Source organism: Tenrec ecaudatus, chromosome 1 (assembly GCF_050624435.1).
Source record: "Tenrec ecaudatus isolate mTenEca1 chromosome 1, mTenEca1.hap1, whole genome shotgun sequence".
Classification (NCBI taxonomy): Eukaryota; Metazoa; Chordata; class Mammalia; order Afrosoricida; family Tenrecidae; genus Tenrec; species Tenrec ecaudatus.
In genome coordinates, this window is record NC_134530.1 from 218,921,392 (window position 1) to 218,943,104 (window position 21,713).

The following is a 21,713-nucleotide window of genomic DNA, read 5'->3' on the forward strand; positions in this document are numbered from 1 at the left end:
TCAGGGTTACCAATTGTACCACCACAGGCTCCCCTCCTCCTGCCCACTTCTTCTCTCCCTCCAGGGAGGTAGGTCAGTCGGTCTGTCCGTCTATTGCCTGTGTTCTCTGGAGAAGCCCAGTAGTCCCCAGCCCCACATAGTGCAGGGCTCAGGACATGACAAAGTGGGAGGCAAACCCATGGCATCAGCATGCACCTGCCCGCTCCCAACCCAACAGAAACAAAGGCAGAGTCCTCATATGGAGGGTGCGTGGATACAAGAGTGGGGAACCTTGGGGCTGAGTGTCCTCCCAGCAGCCTGCCCTCGTGTGCTAGCATGGAGGATCCACCTCCCTGGGGTCTCTAAGTTTCTGAGTCCCCCCGGGTGGGGTGGGGGCCAACTTTGACTGCTGGGTCTGGAAGAGCAGGACCTGAGTCCCGGGCTGCACCAACACCTGAGGCCGATATTCCGACTCTACCCACAGGGCTCAGAAGGGTGCTCACGGGGATTTGGGTGTGGCCTTTGGCAACTCCTTGAGCCTGTCCCAGCTCCACCCAAGCGCCGAAGGGCAGAGATTGTGCTTATTCCTTTGACCTCGTGATGCCCATGCAGGCCCAGCACATTAAGTATGAGGAGGATTCAACATGTTCATGATAACGGGATTTTCCCCTCATGAATTATTGTGAAGTCCCCCACCATCCCACCCCACTCAGTAAGTAACGTAGTCGTGACTGGGTTGCTCTGCGTTGGCAAACACTTCCCCTCTCAGACATGAGCACTCAAAGGTCCTCAGGGGTCACCTGGCTGAGCTCTGGGCCTGGTGAAGGGAGGCAGCCTGCCCAGGGCCGCACACCAGTCTCTAGAGCAGTGGTTCTCAACCTTCCTAATGCCGAGACCCTTTAATACAGTTCCTCATGTTTGGTAAAACTCCCAACCATAAAATTATTTTCGTTGCTACTTCAGATCTGCAATTTTGCTACGTTATGAATCAGGCCACCCCTGTGAAAGGGTTATTCAACCCCCCCCAAAGGGGTCATGACCCACAGTTTGACAACCGCTGCTCTAGAGCCTGGCTGGTGCCCATCCATTTGTCTGTCCTACCCTCACTTTGGCCTCAAACTCTCAAATGGGGGGGGGCTTCCAAAATATTTTGTTCTGGTAGTGGGGGTACCACTAAGACAGGGGCTCTGGGGCTCCCTACCCCTGCTCAGTGCAGGCCCTGAGGCCAGCAGCGGGAGACTGCCCAACAAGAGACCAGTCAGCTTAGGCCCAGGGTTACTTCCAAGAACCAGGCAGTGTGGTCTACACAGATGCGGACTCTCGAACCTTATGTCTCCTGGAGACCAAAGAATCCGAATCCGAGAAGTTCTGGCCCCGAATCAGAAGGGCCGGGTGAGACTGGCGATCCAGGGCTGCAGCTTCATGCTGGGCACTGGCAATGCCCTTCAAAGCAACAATCCTGTCTGAGAGCCCCAGGCAGAGCAGGGGCTGGGACTGGGTCTCTGAACCTACTCCCACCCACCCTACTTCTGGGTAGCACAGAGCAGTCAAGAGAGAAGGCAGAGTTGTATTAACATTTGGGGGAGGGGGAGGAGAGCTAATTGCGGCACTGCCACACTAAATGATCAGACAGCACCAGACTGACTCTGGTTTGGCTCGCCCTAGTCCTGAGATGCCTCTGTATTCTCCAAGCTCACAGAGCGGGCGCGATGTGAGGGAGACAGATGACTAAACTCTTTAGAGGAGGGGGCAGGGAGGCAGCTGACTTATGCCTCAAGTTGCCAAGCTTTGGCCACAGGGTATGAAGCCCACCTTACCATGACAAGAGGAGACCAGGAAAAGGATCACCCACCAAACGCAAGCCCATCCTCTTCCTGCAGAAAGCAGGGAGCAACCTGTTTTTAAGGCACCAGCAGTCATTTCCACCTGAGAGTGCATGAGTTTATCAGCTCCGTCCTGAGAAGAGATTCTTCAAAGAGTGCGAGGGGTACATAAGAGGGCACAGGGCTCCTGGCCAAGGCAGCAGGCTGGGGAGGGGAGGGGATGACACAGCAGGGAGATGGGGTGCTTGGATGGTGAATACCCCATCCCCACCCTGTAGTCATCTGGCCTTGGTGGGCTGGAAGCAGTCCCAGGATGGGTGAGAGGGCCTGGGCTTCAGGGAGGGAGAGACAAAGACACAGGTACCTGCTGGGGGCAGGTGACCCTAGACTTCCTGAGATGGCCCTGCCCTGGCCCTGAGGGTGAGCAGGAAGGAGGTGACACCTCTGAACAGGATACTGATGGGGCTAGCAATGAGTCCCAGCCTGGCAAGCTCAGGGACTGGCTGTGCCTGCAGCGGGACAAGAAGGTACAGATGGCACTGGCCCAGGGCTGGACGGACAGGGTGCTGGCCGAGTCTCCCAGGCATGGCAGGCACCATGGCCCGGGGAAGGAAGGAGGGGTCAGGGGTGGTCAGGGGCAGGGATGCTCCTGCAGGGGCAGGCTGGCCTGTGGCAGGCCCTTGAGATGCAGATGTGCAGGTCTATCTGGGCAGAGCTCGTCACACCTGTCAAACAAAGGTATATGAGAACAAGGAGGTCCCTATGGCTGAGAGAAGTAGGGTCTCTCTGGCCAGGAAGGCATCCCACCCCCACCTCTTTGACAAGACCCACACCCAGACTGAGATCCAATGTGGCTGGCTGGAGGAACCAGGGGCTTTGCCGAGCTAGGGAACACGGGGCAGCTGTGGGATTCGAACAGGTTTCCCAAGTGGGGTCAAGCCAGTCCTAGGGAGAACAGGCCTGGGGGGGCAGGGGAGGATGCGGTCTGTGTCCTGTGCTGTTGTCCTGATCAGTGTGCACTTGCAGGTGGGCTACGGAGTCTCCCCCTGCCACCTCACCCACCTGTTGCCCTTTTGCCACTGCTCCGCTCACCTCGGCATCCAGGGGCGTATCTGGCTTCTTCCCCCACTGGGTCCTCCTGGTAGCTGCCGCCTCCTTCTGCACCTCCTGAATGGGGACCCCAGGGTGGTACCAGGCACTTAGGCACAAACTCCCTCCTCTCCTGGAATGTAGTCTCTTTTGAAAGGTCCCAGGCCTACTCTCTGCTTCCCTTTTACCCCAGGGCCATGGATTTTCCACCCCTCTGCACGGTCTCCTCCCCTGGAATGATGCAACTCTTCTCTGGACTCGACCAGTCCACCATCAAAGAGCCCAAGGGAGAACAACAGGGAGCAAGCTCGGTTACCTGGGAGTCCTGCTCGCCAGACTCCTGAGTCCTGCTGATCCACAGGTTGAGTCTTGACGTCACTACCCCAGAGAGCCTCAAGTTATCCTAAAAAGAGAGGCTTCCATCTCAGAGTTTGGGGCTGCTAATATTAGCGTGGGATCTTCAGAGGTCCTGGGGCAGAGGGGTTCCCAACCTCAATGCCATGTGCACCTAGCACACCCTGTCCCGTTTCCCTTGGGGGCCATGGTCAAGACGAAGACAGCTTGGGATAGGAAACCAGTTAATGGGAACTCAAGTCAGAGGCCAGATTTCCCGAATGACAGAGGAAACTGCGAGCCTCTCAAGCTTGGGCAGGTCCAAGGATCCAGGTTGGTATAGTCTGCAGACCCGTCTGGGCCTAAGCCCCTCACCTTCCTGCTGGAGGCTGGTTCTGCTTGACTCTGGCTGGATAGCCCCTTCTCAAAGAGGTGGCGCTTGCTGGCAACACCCACAGGGGTCACAAAGAACTCTGTGCGAGAGGAGCCTGGGGACTTGACCGATTCCGATCTCTGGGCAGAGAAGACACAAAGCACTCAGCCTCACCAGCACCCGACTCGGGACCCTGCCCACCAGACTACTTGGGCGTCTCCGCTCTTCGGGTGCACATGCAAACCTGTATCGCCGTGTGGTATCTCTCCAGTTTCTCTCCTAACTTGAATGAGCTAGAGGGGAGCCTCACGCTGGCACTGCAGGAAGGGAAGATGGAAACAAGGGGTGCCTCATGAGGACGTCACCCCAGAGAGACCATTCCCTGCCCTGCTATTTGGCTAAAGGGAATGCAGCCTCCACGAGTAGTATGTAATGGCTTGGCCAAGATGAAGAGCTAGACACCAGGGATGTCCCTCACCCTCTAGAACCATTGCATGAGCAGGCCGTTGTTCACTGCTCCCTGTCTCCTTCTCCTCCCACACCACCACCACACTGTTGCTTCCCCTCAAACGTGTCCTGAAAACAATGTACTACAAGCCGGATTTCCCAGAGTGGGAAATACCCCTGAGGGTGCAAAAACAGATCCCTACGCTTTATCCTGGATGACGGGCTATATGGTACAAACGTTTTTAATTGCCAAGCAGTCCCTGAATGATATTTTTTTTTTCTGAAAAGGGGAAGGTAGGCCAAATTAGTTTGGGTACTTAGAAAGTAAAGGAACACCAAATATTATTCTCCATGACCCCGAGACTAGAACTAGATGGTGCCCAACTCCCACTGGCAACTGCTCTGAAGGGGATCATATCAGAAGATCCTGTATAAAGTGGAAGAAAAAAGTAGGGGAAAGATCAAAATCCCGAAAGAGACCAGGCTTACTAGAGACTGGGGGACCCATGAGACTATGACCCTTAGTCACCCTTCCGGTCAGGAACTGAGCTCATCCCATGGATCAATTTTAAGCCACGTCAGACAGGTCTAAAAGCAGGGCACTGGCATTAGTGTGGTACCAACACTGCAGAATAAGCAACCATGGGAGATCAAGGGGCAGCATTGGTTCAGAAGAGTTAGATGACAAGGAGACGCAGCAGTGGGAAGCCCAGGGAGGAGGTGCGAGAGTAGTGCTGCATTGAAGGGACTGCAGTGAATGAGACGGAGCAGCGTACCTATGAACTGTTGAATGCTGATTGTCTTCTCTGTAAACTGTCACCCAACTCACTCCCTGCCTACCTCCCCAAGGCCCCTGCCCCATTGTCACCAGATTGCTCCTACCCAACACATCTCATCCTGTCCTGCTGCCTCACACCCCACTCCCTGCTACTGTAAGCAAGGCTCTCTCTCATGAAGGGGTCCTTTCCTCTTAGCCCAAAGGCCTTCATCCCCACTTCCAGCCCTCCATGGGCCAACCAGACACACACATCACTCTGCACCTTTGCAAACTGTTCCCACTGATTAAGAAGCCATTCATCCAGCTCTCAATCTGGAAACCACCCACTGATTCTTCAGGACCCCTGTGGAGTACCCAATCATCTGGGGGCCCCCTCCCCATCACCTGTAGGCTACACTGTTGTAACTACTGCTGAGCTCTGAGCCCTCCTCTCTTCATCCCTGTCCTGTACCTCCCTACTGGGCACCCTTGGACATTTAATAGTCTGATTCTTGCCTGAGGCTGTGAGATTCTAGAAGGCAGCAACTGAGCCTTCTTCATCCCAGCACCTAACTGTTTATAGAGAGCAGAGGGATGCAGCATAGGTGGATGAAATTCTTAGCACATAAGCCGTCCTGCTTTTCAGGTTCTATTTCATTTTCCCCCTAAAACACAGTCCTCAGATTATTTGCTCAACATGAGGCGGCACAGGGTGCTTGCTAAAGATGCATGTTCTCAGGTCCCCGACACCAGGCACTGTCTACAGCCTCCTTCCTAGAAAGCTCTACCCTCACCCTGCCAAAGTCTGCACCCTCCCCTCAGGCCCAGCCTGCCACATGGAGGGTGGGTGTTCAGTAAATGGTGTGAGGGCATGAACAATATGGAGGGCCAGGACAGTCTGCAGGTCCCTGACCTGCGGGTTAAGGGCATTTCCGAGTTGTCCTTCCTTGGGCTCATCTGAAACGAGAAGGAAAGGGACTGGTGAGTGGTCACTCCATGGGAGTCAGTGGGTCCTCCGCAAGAGTGGGGGACAGCTCTTAGGATATGGCTTCTTGTTCTCCCCGACCCAAAGTATGTGGCCAAACTATATCAAAGGCCCTTTCCTCCCTTGTCTGGGTAATGCTTGGCCAATGCTTGGGCCTCTCCAGCCATCTCAAGGAACCTATAACTACCTGCTTTACTGTCTGCCTCCTCCCTGCCCCTGAAAACTCAAGCAAGAACCAGGCACTGGTTAGGATCAGCTCTCCTGCCTCCACCCCAGGGCCTGGTACACGTTAGCACACACAGCTGGCCAATGAATGTGTGACCCAGCGAACAAATGAATTAAGAATAAACACTGGAAGAAGGCAAGATAAGACCCATCAATGGGGTGGAGGAAGAAACCCAGAAAGCAGGAGTGGGGCTCCTGCAGCCCAGCTACCGTCTCCTCCTTGCAATGCTGGGCTTTCCCACTAGGTGGCACTGCTTGAGCTTGTTCATAGCCACTTTGAGTCATTAACCTCTTCTATTTAATTCAACATTTTCTGTTCGTTAAGGAGCCCTCTGGTGCTGTGGATTAGGCATTGTACTGCTTAACTACAAGGTCAGTGATTCTAATCCATCAGCCACCCTAGGGGGGAAAGATGACACTGTCTTCTCCCATAAAGACTTAAGAGTCTCAGAAACCCTACGGAACTGTTCTACTCCACCCTAGCAGGTTACTATGATTAAGAATCAACTTGATGGTAGGTTTTGGGTTTCTGTTCTTGAGAGAAATCTTCGTAGAACAGTGGTTAAAGAGCCAGGCCGCCAACAAAAAGGCCAGCAACTCTAACCCACCGGGAAATCAGTAATGACTTACTGCCTTGGAAACTTTATGAGGTAGTTCTAATATGTAGGGCAGGTTATGCCACGGAATCCACAAAATGGCAATAGGTTTGGGGTTTCTAGTTTTAACTCTCTTGGGAATCCAAAGGCCCTCTCTATCCAGATGAGCTTCCTGCTATCTAACCGAAGACCCCTGTAAGGTAATGACTGTTTTCCCTAGCTTGGACTCCACTGGGTTGGAAAGACCAGGCGCCATGGACTCTCACCCGGAAGGAGATGGTCCTGGAACTGGATCGTTTGAGGGAGCTGCTGTAGGTGACCTGGGTAGGTGAGGTTGGGTCTGCTTCCTCCTCCTTGCTGGGGATTTTCACCTGGACAGAGCAGGGAGACCATCACACAGGATGTTTGGGACCTTCCCAGGCCTCCCCGCCCCTGGCTCAACCCAGCAGCTACAAGAAAAAGCGTGGATGAGCTTTCTGTCTCCCACCCTTTTGCAGCTGCTTCTAGGTGAGAAGACAGTCAGCGGAGCCAGGGCCCCAAACAGCACTTTCTAGGGGACTTTCTAGAAGGACCTGATGGTTCCCAAGTCTTGGGAGGCCAGGGTCTGGATGCAGATGTGGGACTGGGTACCAGGTGTGTCCTGTCAGCAACTACTTCAGTACCCCGTGTTCTCACTAAGGCCAGCCTGCAAGTAGGACAGGAGGCACAAGGGAGTCACAGACCATATGGGCAGGACTAGAAGGGAAACTAGAAGGGGCTATGGGGTGGGGGTTCTAAGGTGAAAGGGACAGAAGGACTCCCAACCTGGAATGAGAAGGCTGGGAGGCGGGAAGCCACAGTGGGAGAGTTTGGCTCCCCCTGTTCTCTTGGCTCTGCTGAGGGAGGGGGGCTCTTCTCAGAAAGGGTCCTTCTTTGCCCCTTGGTGGTGGGCTGGACCCCCGCAGAAGCCAGCTGCTCCCGCGCCTGGGACTGCTCAGAGGTTACTGCTTTCTTGAGGGTCGGCTTGGTCTCTGGGGCTGGGGTCTTCTCAAAGATGGATGCTCTCTCCGACACCAATCTCCTTTCCGAGCTGGATGATTTCTCCGGGGCCGATGCCTTCTCCAAGGTGCCCATCTTCTCTGGAGCGGATTTCTTCTCGGAGACTGCGGCCTCCTCTGACACTAAGGTTTTCCCTGCAGGGGGCGTCTTCTCGGTTCTGTCCGAACCCAGCGTCTTCTCTGAGACAGGTCTTTTCTCTGGCGCAGCTGTCTTCTCTGACACGGGTGCTTCCTCGGGGCTGAGCGTCTTCTCTGAGGCGGATCGCCTCTCAAAGGCCGCCCTCTTTTCGGGGATGGAGGCTTTCTCTGCGACCGGGCTCTTCTCTGAGGGAGAGGGTTTCTCGGGGGCGGATCGCCTCTCAAACACTAATGCCTTCTCTGACACGGAGGTTTTCCCTGAGACGGGGCTCTTCTCTGAGACGGAGCGTTTCTCCAAGCTCAGCCTCTTCTCAAAGGCCAACGTCTTCTCGGGAACCGACGAGGGTTTCCCTGAAACCGGGCTCTTCTCCGGGAGGGAAGTCTTCTCAGAGGCCGACTTCTCGAACGCGGAGGTCTTCTCAGGAACCGAGGAGCGTTTCCCTGAGACGCGGCCCTTCTCTGCGAGGGGGGCTTTCTCGGAATCTGCGTTCTTCCCCGAGGCCGTCTTCTCGAGACTCGGGGAGGGCTTCTCGGAGCCCGGGCTCTTTGGGAGCCCCTTGCCCCCATCTCCTGGCTCTCCGTCGGCGCAGTGCTCGTCCTGCCGGGCCCCGGGGCTGCGCGGCTCCCGGCTCAGCCTCGGGCGCGCTGGGGCGTCCGCTTGCTCCGCAGGAGCCTGCCGCGCAGGGGGCGGGGCTAATGCGCCGGCTCCGCCCTCCTCCGCCTCCAGCCAATCCCGGGCGGGCGTGTGCGCCTGCGCCTGCGCAGCCTCCACCGCCCGCCGCCGCTGCCGCCGCTCCTGCCGCGTACGGAGGATGGCTTGGTAGTCCTCGTCGTCATCTTTGGAGACTTGGGGTGGTGGGGTCGGGGCCTCTGTTTCCCCCACGCTCGGCAGTCTGAGTCAGAGAGAGGGAGACAGGGTCAGAGGGTATAGGGGGGGGTGTCTCTGCGGTGTCTCTGACCCAGATGAGATGCCGCCAGGAGCACCAGGGGAGTCGGGGCCTGGACCATCTTTGGAAGAAATGGGTGGAATGGACTCGGGTCACTTGCTGAGGTCATATGGCTAAAGGTCATACAAATATCTGCTTTGTATATTAGACCGCAAAGATGGTATTGGAAGAAAACACTCCAAGTGAAAAAAAACAAACAAACAATGAAGCCCTTGAATGTTCCAATCCTTTCCGGTCCAGTCTGAATCAAACGCCACTGAGTTAGTGAGGGCACTTCAGAAAAAAAAAATGGGAGGGGAGGGGCGGGAATCCCATTATCTTTTAGTTGCATGAACATGTTGAAGCCTCATACTTTTAAAAATCATTTTATTGGGAGCTTGTACAGCTCTCATTACAATCCACACATACATCCATTGTACATATGTTGCCACCATTTTCAAAACGTTTTCTTTCTATACTTATTGTGCTGGGCCTGCATGGACTTCACGGGGACAAAGGACTAAGCACAATCTCTGCCCTTTGAAAGCTTGGGTGGAGATCAGACAGGCTTGAGTTGCCAAAGGTCACACCCAAGGCCCACACAGCACCCTTGTGAGCCCATGGGTAGAGAGCCAGGATTAGGTGGCGGCTGCAGGTATTGGTGCCACCTGGGACTCGGGTCCTGCTCTTCCTTCTCTGGGGGGCCCACTTCGATAAGAGCAAAACAGGAGGATGATCCAAAGCCCAGAGCACATGTCCCTCTGCAGCAAGAGATTCCCCCCCTTGGCTGACACTCCAGTCTGGAACTGAAGTGACAGCTGCACATTTTGAATACTGTCACTGAGCTGCACGTGTGGACATGGTTGAAGTGGCAGGGGCTTTTTAATAGAAATTTTCCCGTGATAAATAAAAGAGTGAGATACTGCACACCAGAGAGAGAGAGATCTTTTCTTTCCTGATCACCCTCCTACCCTTCCCGCTACTTCTGCAGAGGAAAGAGAACTGGGGTTCATGCCAACAAGTGGGCAAGTTCCCTGGATGTCTGAGTCTCAAACTGGGTTTGTCAGGAGGATGAAAACACTCATCCTGTGGCACTGCCCAGCATAGGCCCGGCACAAAGGTGGCATTCAGTAACCCCAGGCCTTCCCGTCTTCCTCATTCTAAAAGCTAGGTGACAAACCTTGCTCCCTTCTTCCTCCCAGAAGCTAGGTGTGGAGTGTCCGGGGCAATTGAGGCAGCCTGGTTTATACTAGCAGCTGAGCCACAGGGCCTGATGGGTCTGGATGAAAATTCTGACATTTCTCTCCATCCCCGCCTTCATTCCTTTAGCCATATGACCCCAGCAAGTTTCCGAAGTCCACTTGACCCATTTATCTATCTGTAAAGTGGGTTGATGATACCTCTGTCTCAGGGATGTTGTGAAGACTCAGATGAGCTATGTCCATAAAATGCCCGGCAAAATACAGCTCATGATGAAGGCTCAACCAATAGTAGCCCTCGTGGTGAAGATGAAGGTGGAAGCTGGCCAGGCTAGAGAGAGCTCTGGGGAAGGGAAGGCACTTGAATTTCACTTCACGTGGTTCCGCCTCATTCCCAGGTCTCACTACCCTGGGCAGGTCAAATGCTTAATGCTTGATGTATATGGCCCAGCTGAGCCAATCACCATCACCTGAGAGAGGGCAGTGCACTCCCCCCTGCCTCTCGGGTGGCCCCAGCACCTGTCCACATGGAGCCGGTCTCCATTCTGGGTGAGCTTGGGAGACTCTTCACTGGTGGAGCTCAGGTTGCGATGCCTCCTGCGGCGTTCCCGCTCCCGCTCTTCCTCATCCTCTATGGACCTCTGCCTGGCCAGGCTAGAAGGGAGGGCGAGACAGGGGGGCGGGGGAGAGGTCAGTGCAGCCCAAGCAGCTGAGCAGCCCTCCCAGAGCAGACCAGACAGCCCCTGACCGGCAGCCCTGTGCACAGACAGCCTACTGAGCACTCGAGATGTGGCCAGTCAGGACTGAGACCGGAGGTAGGTATAAAACCCACACTGTGTTTCTGAAACTTCAGGTGGAAAAACAGAGCGTCAGATATCGCAGTCATCTGTTGTTGTTGACCGCACATTGCAATGATACTATCTTGATTATATTTGGGCTTTCTTGAAGTAAGCGGAATCTACTGTTCAAATTCCTTTTGTCTGTTCCTTCTCTTTCGGTGTGATGAGAATATTTCAGACGTGGTTCAAATCCTATTTCTAGGATATTGCTATGAAAGCTGCAAGGACTGGGGTTAGACCAGGGCTTCTCCAGCTCAGCACGCCTGGGTGACTCATGTCTGCGGGGAGGCTGCCCTGGTGACACAGTGGCGAAGTGCTCAGTTGTTGCTAACCAGAAAGTTGGTGTCAAACCCACCAGCTGTTCCTTGCAAGACAGTTGAGGCAGTCAGCTTCCACAAAAACCTAGTCTCAGAAACCCTATCGGGCCATGCTCTTCTGCCCTGTAGGGTCCACTGGGAGTAGAAATCCACTCAATAGCAATGGTTCTATTTGGGGGTTTTTTGTTTTGTTTTGTGTTGTGTTGTTTGGGTCAGGCCTGTTCACAGTAGGGTGTTGAACAGAATCCCTGGCCTTTACCCAGTAGATGCCAGTAGCACGGCCTAATCATGACAACCCAAACTGTATCTGGGCATTGCCCAAGGTTCCCCAGAGGGCAAAATCGCCCCACATGAATACCACTGGCTTGGGCTTTACTCCGGATCCAGACTGCATGAACAAGTGGACTCAGGGGGTAAGAATGTGGGTGGGCAGGCAGGGTTCTACCTGAAGCCAGCTGAGGGACCTGACAGGCTTTCTCTCGCTGGCCCCGTCATGGTCAGATAGTCTCTCTCAACCGACGATCACAGAGACACTACCTCAGAGTTGCCCAATGCCCCACAGCATGGCTCAGCTTTGGGAGAAGGAGCTCACACGCAGGACAAGGCACACCCCTCAGAAAGCCTCCAAGATCATCTTCCCTTCACTCTTGGCTGCTTTCACCTTCCAGAACCAGTTTTCACCTGTTCTAGAGCAAGGGGTCCCTGCACACCCCACTTCCTGTCGGCCTTCATTCCTGGCACCAACCCCCACCCAGCCCCCTCCATCTACTCCCCTTCCCTCATCCATCTATCCATCCAGTCAACTGAAATGCCTATCACCCAGTCACCTCCCTGGGTTGTGACCCATTTCCACCCAACCAACCCAAAAGCAAAAACTCTGAGCTGCTGTGATAAGCCAGTACCAGGCCAGCAGCTGAAGGTGTTCCCCAAACCAGACAGGCAGGCTCCCTGCCACTGGGAGAGACCTGCACGTACACCAGGGGCTGGTCCAACCACAGGGCAGCAATTGCTCTGCAGATGAGGATGCTTCCCGCAGACCAAGATGATCAGGAAAGACAATCAACCGGGGCTGGACCTTAGCAGATAAACAGGATTTCAACAGGGGTCATGGGGGCTGGGGAGAAACTGGGCAGGCCAGTCCCCCAGGGGCTGGACTAAGTAAGTCTAGTGCAGTGGTTCTCAACCTTTCTAGTGCCTTGACCCTTTAATACAGTTCCTCATGTGGTGGTGACCCACCCCCCAACCATAACATTATTTTCGTTGCTACTTCATAATTGTCATTTTGCTACTGTTGTGAATTGGGCGACCCCTGTGAAAGGGCTGTTCACCCCCAAAGGGGCCGTGACCCATAGGTTGAGAACCACTGCTCTAGTGGGTCAGAAGCAGGTGAGAAGGTACAGAGTTTGTTATGGGTGGGGAGACTGCTCCTCACACAGAGGCCAGTGAGGGTTTGAGCAGCAGAGTGGCAGACTGAAAGTGAGTGGGCTGAGCCTGGTTTTGACTGGAACCCACTTTTGGAAGATTCTGGAAAGGGTCCCTTCTCTCCCAGTTATGGCAGCAACTCCCACTGCCAGTCTGATGCTAACCTCTCTACTCCTTTCCCATTGCCCAGCCCTTGTTCACTGGGCCTCACCCTCCTGAAGGGCCTCATGCAAGTATGCCTTGATTTAAGGGGACATGTTTCTGAAGGGGGCAAGGGGATGATAACAAACCATAAGGTTTATAAATTGTATTGCACCTAAAATGAATCCTTGGTGCTTCCTAGAGAGGAGATCCCTTCGGAGCATCTTGTGTTAGACTCCTATAAGAGCCTGGGTTCTCTTCCTGACACGATCACTGAAGACAAATGGGTGCATAACCAAATGTGGTGACGAAAGCTGGTGGTGCCCAGCTATCAAAAGATATAGCGTGTGGAGTCTTAAAGGCTTGAAGATAAACAAGTGGCCATCTAGCTGAGAAGCAACAAAGCCCACATGGAAGAAGCACACCAGCCTGTGTGACCACGAGGTGTTCATAGGATCAGGTATCAGGCATCAAAGAACAAAAAATCATATTATTGTGAATGAGGGGGAGTGGGGACCCAAAACCCATCTGTAGGCAACTGGACATCCCCTTACAGAAGAGTCTTGGGGAGGAGATGAGCCAGTCAGGGTGCAGGGTAGCAACAATGAAACATATAACTTTCCTCTAGTTCTTAAATGCTTCTTATCCCCTCTCCCCACTACCATAATCCCAATTCTACCTTAAAAAACCAGCTAGACCAGAGAGCACGTACACTGGTACAGATAGGAACTGGAAACACAGGGAATCCAGGACAGATAATTCCTTCAGGACCAGTGGTGAGAGTAGTGATATGGGGGGGGGGGGGGTAGAAAAGGGGAACCGATTACAGGGATCTATATATAACCTCCTCCCTGGGGGACAGACAACAGAAAAGTGGGTAAAGGGAGACGTCAGACAGTGTAAGACCTGAAAATAATAATTTATAAATTATCAAGGGATCATGAAGAGGGAGGGTGGGGGAAGGGAAAATGAGCTGATACCAAGGGCTCAAGTAGAAAGCAAATGTTTTGAGAATGATGGCAACAAATGTGCTCGACACAATGGACGGATGGATGGATTGTGATAAGAGCTGTGCGAGCCCCCAATGAAATGATTTTTTTAAAAAGAGCCTTGGTTCTAGTCTTCCTGCCTTCCAGCAGGCCACTTCTTCCTCGCCCTCGGTTTCCCTTCCTAAAGGGAGCACAAGCCCCAAGGGGGCTCTGGTTTTGTTCTTTCTAGAACAAAGGAAATCACCTTTGTTCACATGATACTTATTAGCCCAATATGACCAATAAAGCGCCTACTACGTAGCAGGCCAGCTCCCAGGGGCTGGGTCACTGTGAGAACAAGAGCAGGTCAGTGGAGGGGCATTCACAACACGGGGAGCAGAGAAACAAAGTGAACGAAATGACTTCGGATGGAACTAGGTAAAGGATGATGTGAGAGAGGGAGACTGTGCAGGGAAGGCCTCCCGGAGGAGACCTGGTTTCTCAAGAAGGAGCCGGCAGAGCTGGATCCGGTGGCAGAGTGCTCCTCCGGAGGAGGACAGCAAGTGCAGGCCCTGGATGTTACAGGAACTGAGCTGGAGTAAGGGGGTGTGGGGGGTGGGGGGGATGGAGGGAGATAGAAAGTTAGTCACAGGAGGCGAGGCCCAGACTGGCCAGCAGGGAGGTGGGACAGGGTGGCAACGCCCAAGTGGAGGGGCCCAGCGAGCAGGTACAGGAATCTGGGTGTTACTCTAAGGTTACTGTGAGCCGCTGGGAAGTTTTGTCCACAGGAATGAAATGGCAGCATTTGCATTTCTCTGAGGGCTGTGTGGGGAGAAAGACAGAGGGGAGGAGGAAGTTCCTGCAGTGGTCTAAGCCAGGGTGATGGGGGGCTGGAGCTGGGGTGGGAGCAGCAGAGGGGAAGGTGATGGATGTGCAGTGTGGTGCTGAAGCCAAGCCAGCAGGGTTTGCTGGTGGATCAGATGCGGGACTGGGAGGGAGGGCTTAAGGAAATGGGATGAATCAAAGAAAATTCCTAGGGTCTTGGTCTTGGTGTTGCTATTAATGAGATGGGGAAGACCAGGAGAGGATGTCTGGTGGGCTGTCAGGATGGTCATAGAACCCCAAACCAGACCACTGCTGCCAAGTCGGCTCCGGCTGGTGACGAGCCCGTGTTAGAACAGAAGGGCCCCACAGGCTTCTCTTGGCTGTGAACTCTATGAAAGCAGGTCCCCAGGGCTTTCCTCCACGACACTGCAGGGTGTGTGCTCAGACCCCAGCCCCAGTGAGCAGCTACGAACCAGCCATCTGTACCATCCCATCCGGGGACCCAGGAGAGGGGACTCAGGAGCTCTGCTGCCGGGAAGTTCAGCATGAAGAGAAGACACAGGAGGTCAGAGGCTGCACCCCGGGGACAGAAGGAACAGCTGAGCAGAGCACTGGCCAGGAAAGCAGAGAAGCCAGTAGTGGGCATGGGTGCAACCGCAAAGCAGTCCCTGGGCACCAGGCAGGCTTGACTGGCAGGAGAGGAGAGATGGACACCAGGCAGGCTTGACTGGCAGGAGAGGCGAGATGGGCACCAGGAAAGTAGAGTTAGTGACTAACAACAACCCGGCAGGGAAGTTTGACTGGGGGGGGGGGGGGTTACAAAATGGGGCAGCAGCTAGAGAAGAAAGTGTTTTTCATTGAGGTATTTTTTTAATGCCATAAACACATGAATCTTAAGTCTTGCAGAGACAGGAGAGGGAATGAGAGGTCTGAAAAGAGGCTGGAAGGAAACCCCAGAGGGAGGACAGCCTAGCTTTTCCTCTAGTCGCCAGCATGGCCCCTGGCCCAACAGGTACCAGCAAAGGAGTGGAGGGGCAAAACAAGCATAAATGCCCCCTCGTATGGAGCAGAGGCCCCCCTCCAACTTGAGGAATGATCAGACCGCCACCCTCGATGAGGAAGCACATGAAAGTGATCTGCCCATCTCCTGGGGCCTACCCATCACCCATAGGGAAGGAGGCACTGCCCTTGGGAGAGGAACATCCAGCCTCCCACTTGTGACCAGAAAGATAGCTCTTCTTGGTGGAAGCCTCAGCTCGTCCTGCTTCAGTCCTGTCTCCAGCCTTCAACCAAACTTCTCCCCTCATGGTCGTGACCCTAAACATAAGCAAGACCCCCTGGGCTGCCTTCAAGGGGGCTTCAAGCCATTCATAGAAAAAGTCCACGAGCTTCTCATTCATACCTCTATGAGCCCCCTTCTATTTTTAGGTGGATATCTTTGCTTGGTCATCCATCACACAGAAATTGAGGTCCTCCGGGAGCGAGGCCCTCATCTCCCACCTCTGCCTCCTCAGGACCTCCACCTGCTGCTGGCTTGAATTTGAACTGCGTTTCCAGTGCTCTACTCCTCTGCAGGTTTGCCTCCCCGCTTCGTAGTCCAAAATGAGGGACAGCCCCTGTCCCCCCTCTCTGAGGCCCACTGCTCTCCCAGGGCATGCCCGGGCAGGGCAGGCTGGCCCTCAGGATTCCTAGGTCCTGAGGAGCATGGTTCCCACAGGGCCTGTCTCAGCCCTGTGGGAAGAGCATGTTTGTTTGTCCTCCGGTGGGCTGAGTATGGTATGTGATCCGTCAGAGCCCGGCTCCTCAGGAATGACTCATCCCCAAGGGTGGCCCTCACTCAGGGGTCTCCCAGGGCCACAGCCCCAGAAGGGCATCCTCCCACCCCACCCAGCCTTGCACCAAGATCCACCCACCACTCAAGAATCAGGGTTGCCTTCACCCCTGGCGCCCTGGCAAGACAGTACTCCCACCACTGCTTACCACTGCCCAATGGACCCCTCCCTACCGTGTGTGTGTGTGTGTGTGTGTGTGTGTGTGTGTGTGTGTGTGTGTTGGTGGTGGTGGGGAGCGGGTTCAGTGTTATCTACATTACACAGAGTCGTTAGCCTCTGAATAACAGAAAGGAGGGGCAAAGTCCCCAAGGGGGACTTCCAGCTGGCACGGTTGCTGGAACCTCAAAAAGAAAGAAGGAAGGAAGGAAGACGCTCTCAGCACGTGGTTGGCATCGAAGAGGAGGGCACTGCAAAAGGTTTGTGGGGGCAAATGTGGAATGGGACGATCATGGAATGTCTCCACAGACTCTTTGCAGCGTCCTGGTATTTGCTGAATGTGGTGAGCCATGATAAATAAATCAGGCTCTGGAGAAAGACCTGAAAGCACAAAGGTGCAAGTGCTTACCATAGTGCCTGGCCCCGTTTAAGTATTATACAGACACAGGGAACATTTCTCCTCACCATCACCCTATGAGGTACAGTGATGTGACAACAGCCCCTTGGCAGCTAAGGAGACGGAGACTCAGAGGGGTTGACAATGGACTCAAGGTGGCACACCTGAGGAGCCACGCTTTCCACCTAGGCAAATCGGTCAAAAGCCCTCCGTTTGGAGACTAACTGCCACAATAGGGAGTCTGGGGCGAGCTGGCCCTAAGCCGGGCCAGGTGCCACCTTCTTGGTAGGGCGAGCCTGACAGGGTCTGTCTTTGGACCTCTGAAGGCGCAGCCAGGGGAAGATGATGTTGGGGAAAAACCCAGGGGCCAATACTGTTGTCTTTCTAGTCCCAGAGCCACGGGGCACAGCGGTGAATGCTCACCTGCTAACCAAAAGGTTGGACCCCACCCACCCCCGCTCTGTGGGAGAAAGATGTGTCCATCCGCGTCCATAACAATGACAGCCAAGGAGCTCCCGTGGGCAGCTCCTCTCTGTCCCACAGGGTCACCATGAGTAAGGGTGGACTTGATAGCTGTGGGTTTTCCTCGCGCCCGAGCCAGGTCCTGGGCAGAACCTGCAAGTCTGGCCCCACAGGCAGCCGTGCCGCTCTCACCAGCTAATGCCACAGTCCTGGGTCGCTGTGTCTCCTCCCCACCTCTCCTGACCTTCACGTGGGGTCACATGCCCTCTCTTTGCCTCTATGCAGGGCTGCCATCTCCCTATGCCTGACTTCCCCAAGTTCATCCTAGACCGGAGGCTCTCTTTCTCCTATAACCCTCTGCCAGGCCTGCCTCCTCCTGTTCCCAAGAGTGAAAGCTGACCCCCTCCAAGGTAGGCGCTCCTCGGGGTCGCACAGCCACCTCTTCGGCAGCAGCTGACAGGAGAGGGGGAGCCCCCACAGTTTAAAACCTTATGTCTCAAGCTCACTGTCTTCAGTCCATTCCAACTCCAGAACCTTTTCCCCCAAACAGAATCTCATTGAAAATGATCACTATCAAATTGATTCTGACTTTCAGTGACTCTAGAGGGTAGAACCAATGGCCCCTGGGGTTTCCAAGGCTGTCCGCTTGACAGAAGAAACCCTACAGGCAGAGTGGTCAAAAGCTCGGCTGCAGACGGAAAGGTTGGCAGTTGGAACCCCCTGGCACTCTGCAGGAAAAGAGACATGGCAACCTGATTGCCTTAAGATCACAGCCCGGGAATGCAGTGGGCAGGTCTCCCTGCTCCTACAGGGTTGCCATGAGTCAGAAATGGGTTGACAGCAGTGGGACTCTTTATGGAAACAGATTCCCACACTTCCCCTGAGCAGCAGCTGGTGGGTGTAAAGAGCCCGCCTTTCAATTAGCAGTGGAGTGCCTAACTGCCGTGCCACCAGGGTTCCTGCGCCCAAATTTCATATAGGAGCCCATTATACAGCAGAGCAAGGCTCAGTTGCCAAGGTTAAAGCAGGGGAGGGTGTGAAGGCTGTCTTAGAAGGGTCTCCTAGAACCCGGGGCCCAGGCAGCATGATGAGCCAATCAGGAACCAGGAGAAAAGGGGAGAGAACCCCACCCAGCACATGGGCAGGAGGCCCAGCGCAAACTGGCTGTGCTATCCTGTGCGATGTGAGGGGTCGCCTGGGCTGGGGGGTGGGGGTCTCTGAGACCATCTCCAGCCGTGGCAGCTTTGGGAGAGGTGTCGGGGCCCAGGCCAGGCAATGATTAACCAGCCAGCCACTCCATCCCGGCGCCTCAGATCCACCCCTCACCCCCCCCGCAGACAGGCCAAGCAGGGCCTCGCCTGCCACCAGACCTGCCCAGGGAGAAAAGGACAAGGCTGCAGCCTCAGGCACCCAGCCAGCCAGCTCACCACTGCCCCCATGCCAGGTGGAGCATCCAAAGTTTTCTCACCAGCCAAGGATGGATTACAGAGCGCCCCACAGCTCCCACCCACCTCCCACCTCCTCTCCCCGAGGAACTCAGCTCCCGTTGGAGCCATGGTCGGTCGGTCGGTCGTCACTGTCTTAACACAGTCCCCACTCCCAGCCTGGGAGGCTTGGATGACAGTGACTCACACCCTCTCCTGCTGGCCGGCCGGGGCTTGTTGTTCCCGCTGGGAGTGGAGCGTTCTGGGTTCCAGGTGCCTCCTCAGGGTGACTGTTGGCAGCAGCTGTCTGCCCACGGGGCACTGTCAGGGCTGGGGCCGGGCACGGAGGGCAGGCCGGGGGCTGCCAGGGCACGACTGCTGCCCCAGGGCTGAACCAGATCCACTGGGCAGTAGACAAGTGGAGACCAAAGCGTCCATCCATTTGAGAAGCTGCAGTACCCACCGCACGCCACGCACCGGCCCTCTGCATATCCAGGCACGCTCTCAGACACAAAATCGCATAGATCCCACCACGCTGGGAACTGCTGAGAAAGAGTGTCTGGCTCATAGTTTTAGCTCAGCGCACAACCCTGAAGGCTTCAATCCACATTTACTTGGGACATCCTCAGACTTCAGGGCCCAAACTCAGCAGCCCAAGACCCCACTACCCGCCCATTTGTCTTCACTGTAGAGGCTGTAAACACATCAGCCCACACATACACTGTGCACACAGTCAGCATGCCCATTTATAGGCACCGGTATGGTCACATCCACCCACATACAGAGTCCATGGCCTTGGCCCCCAGCCCCAGCCCAGACCTGGTCGGGCCTCTGAGCAGGCGGGTTCTTACTCAAGAGTACTGGGCACCCTCAATTCTTGGGCTTACCTTTTGCCCTCTCTACACCCCATGGCTTCTCACACCTGGGTTAGCAGGCCACTGTCCCTCAAGCAGCTCGAAGTGTTGAGAATCTGGGGAACTGGGCCCTCAGTCCTGGGGATGGACTTGGGAGAGCCTCAGCACGGGAGAAGCCGATCAGGAGCCCAGGGAAATGCGGGAAAACAGCCTTGATGCGGAAAGCCTGTGGTACCCACACAGGAAGGTGCTGGTCTGCACCTGGAGACGGCCCTGACCTCCACAAAGGCCTCAACACCCAAAGCCCACCTGGCAGGAGCCCTGAGGCAGATGTCCACCTGGCTAGAGCCTCAAGGAAGAAGGCTGTGTCTATGTGTAGTGGTCTATGTGTTGGGCTGCCAGCAGCCAGTTCAACAGTTCAAATCCACAAGCTGCCCCCAAGGGTGAACAATGACAAGATCTGCTCCTGTAGAGTTACAATCTCGGAAACCCAACAAGCCAGCTCTACCCTATAGGGCCATATGAATTGGAGATGATTCGATGGGAGTGAGTTTGAGTTGAGAGCCTAAGAGATCAAAGGAGCAGGGATCCAAGTCTGGGCAACCACCTAAGCCTCAGTTTCCTTGGGGGCAAGGTGGGTGAGAGAGAGGTGCTGGTGTTCATCTGAGCACTAGACCCAAGATGTGTGGTCAGGGGGCCCCACCCACAATGAAGGGTCCTGGTTCCTAAGCCCCCTCCCCAGGCTTCTTGACCCTGACAGGGTGTCCAACAGTCAGAGACAAGAAACTCAGGCCCTGGCTGTTTAGGGGAGCAGCACAGAGCGGGTTAGCCACTCAGCCCAGGCAGCCCCACCCCAAAATGTCTTCTCAGACTTGAGCCTTCCTTGGTGGGAGGGGGCCTCTGATTCTCTCAGGCCCTGTTTACTCTGCTCACCCTGCAAAACCACACTGACCCCACTCCTAACACTTCCCCTATGCCCCAAGAGGGGCAGAGGGCTCCTCCCTGGACCCACCCCCACCCTACAATTTGCTTCCAGAAAAAAACGGGGCCAGGAAGTGAGGCTTCTCTCAGAAGAGGGAACTTAGAAGTTACTTCTAATATATACACACAATCTTTCCTCCTCCCCCTCCCCCCACAGTGGCTCATACCTGGGGGGCTGTCCAGGCTGAGGGCCAGCCTTCCCCCTGACACCCCATTTGGGACTTAATCTCTAAGAAGGACGCGGTGGAGAGCAAGAATGCCCACCCTGTCATCTGAGGGGGCCTGCGTTTGGCACTAACTCTGCGCCCTCTGGGGAGCAGCAAGAGAAAGAGCCCGTTTTGGTGCCTTGGTGCCAGGGTCCCAGGGCGGAAAGCGCCCCAGCGGAGCGCCGCTGGCCCTGCGCCTCCGCCCGCGGCCACGCTCACCTGGACAGCGCGGACCAGTCCTTTCTGCTGACCGACATGCTGCCGAGCCCTGCGGCCGCCGCGTGCGTCCTGCTAGTCCCCGGGCGGCGCCGCTGCTCACCTGCGCGCCCCTCCCCCGGCGCCGCCGGCCCGGCCCAGGTAGGGTCACATGGCCGCTTATCTCACCCCCGCTCGCGCCCCGCGCCGCCGCGCTGCGATTCGTCGGCCGGCCGGGGAGCGGCGTCCGGGGTGTGGGCGTCCCAGACAAAGCCGCATTGATCTCCGTCCGGGCGGGCTGCGCCGCGCGTCCGTCCGAGCGCGCCGGGGAGCCGCGCGGAGGGCCGCCGGACGGACCGACGGACGCCCGGGCCAGCGCCCAGGCAGCTTGGCTGCCCGGGGCGAGGGCGGGAGACTTCCTGCTCAGAACCAGTCCGACCAGCTTGGCGCTGGGCCGCCTCCTCTCGCAGGTGTCGGCCAGGGGTGCCCTGCTGGGGAGCGGGGCGAGGGGGCGGGGACCCAGGGATGGGGTCAGACTGAGCTCGGTGCCGGTAAACCGATTTAGCCGGCCGAAACCCAAGAGCAGGAAGCCGGGAGGAAAAGTTAGGAGCTGGTCCCGTCATCTCGGGTTCTAGAGCGCGCAGCGCCTCCAGGCAGTTTCCCAAGGGCGGGCCCTACCCGCGGGGGGCCTTCTGAACCCCACAGCCTGCCTGCGCCCGCCCCAGGGTACCCAGCCGGCAGAGCCGAGCTGCGCATCGCTTTCTCCGCGGTGTGGAACACAGCCGCA

The 21,713-nt window shown here is 55.7% G+C and overlaps 1 protein-coding gene across 1 annotated transcript; it reads right to left on the reverse strand.

Moving 5' to 3' along the window:
• Nucleotides 1–1,887: 1,887 nt before the first annotated feature.
• LAD1 (ladinin 1) lies at nucleotides 1,888–20,988 on the reverse strand. The gene is made up of 10 exons (XM_075542029.1): nucleotides 20,951–20,988; nucleotides 10,427–10,561; nucleotides 7,412–8,675; nucleotides 6,874–6,978; nucleotides 5,715–5,758; nucleotides 3,842–3,914; nucleotides 3,600–3,737; nucleotides 3,208–3,294; nucleotides 2,895–2,969; nucleotides 1,888–2,527 (listed from the first exon to the last, which is right to left on the reverse strand). Exons 1-10 carry the CDS (start codon nucleotides 20,986–20,988, stop codon nucleotides 2,522–2,524), a joined length of 1,965 nt encoding a protein of 654 aa, XP_075398144.1. The 3' UTR covers nucleotides 1,888–2,521.
• Nucleotides 20,989–21,713: the final 725 nt, after the last annotated feature.

Excerpts from the sequence above, each read along its gene's own strand:
- LAD1 (XM_075542029.1), bottom strand. The coding sequence starts at position 20,988 with ATGTCGGTCAGCAGAAAGGACTGGTCCGCGCTGTCCAG. Across the intron at positions 3,915-5,714 it reads GAAATGCCCTTAACCCGCAG|TGCCAGCGTGAGGCTCCCCT; the intron begins GTCAGGGACCTG and ends CCCTTCCTGCAG. Across the intron at positions 3,738-3,841 it reads GATACCACACGGCGATACAG|AGATCGGAATCGGTCAAGTC; the intron begins GTTTGCATGTGC and ends TTCTCTGCCCAG.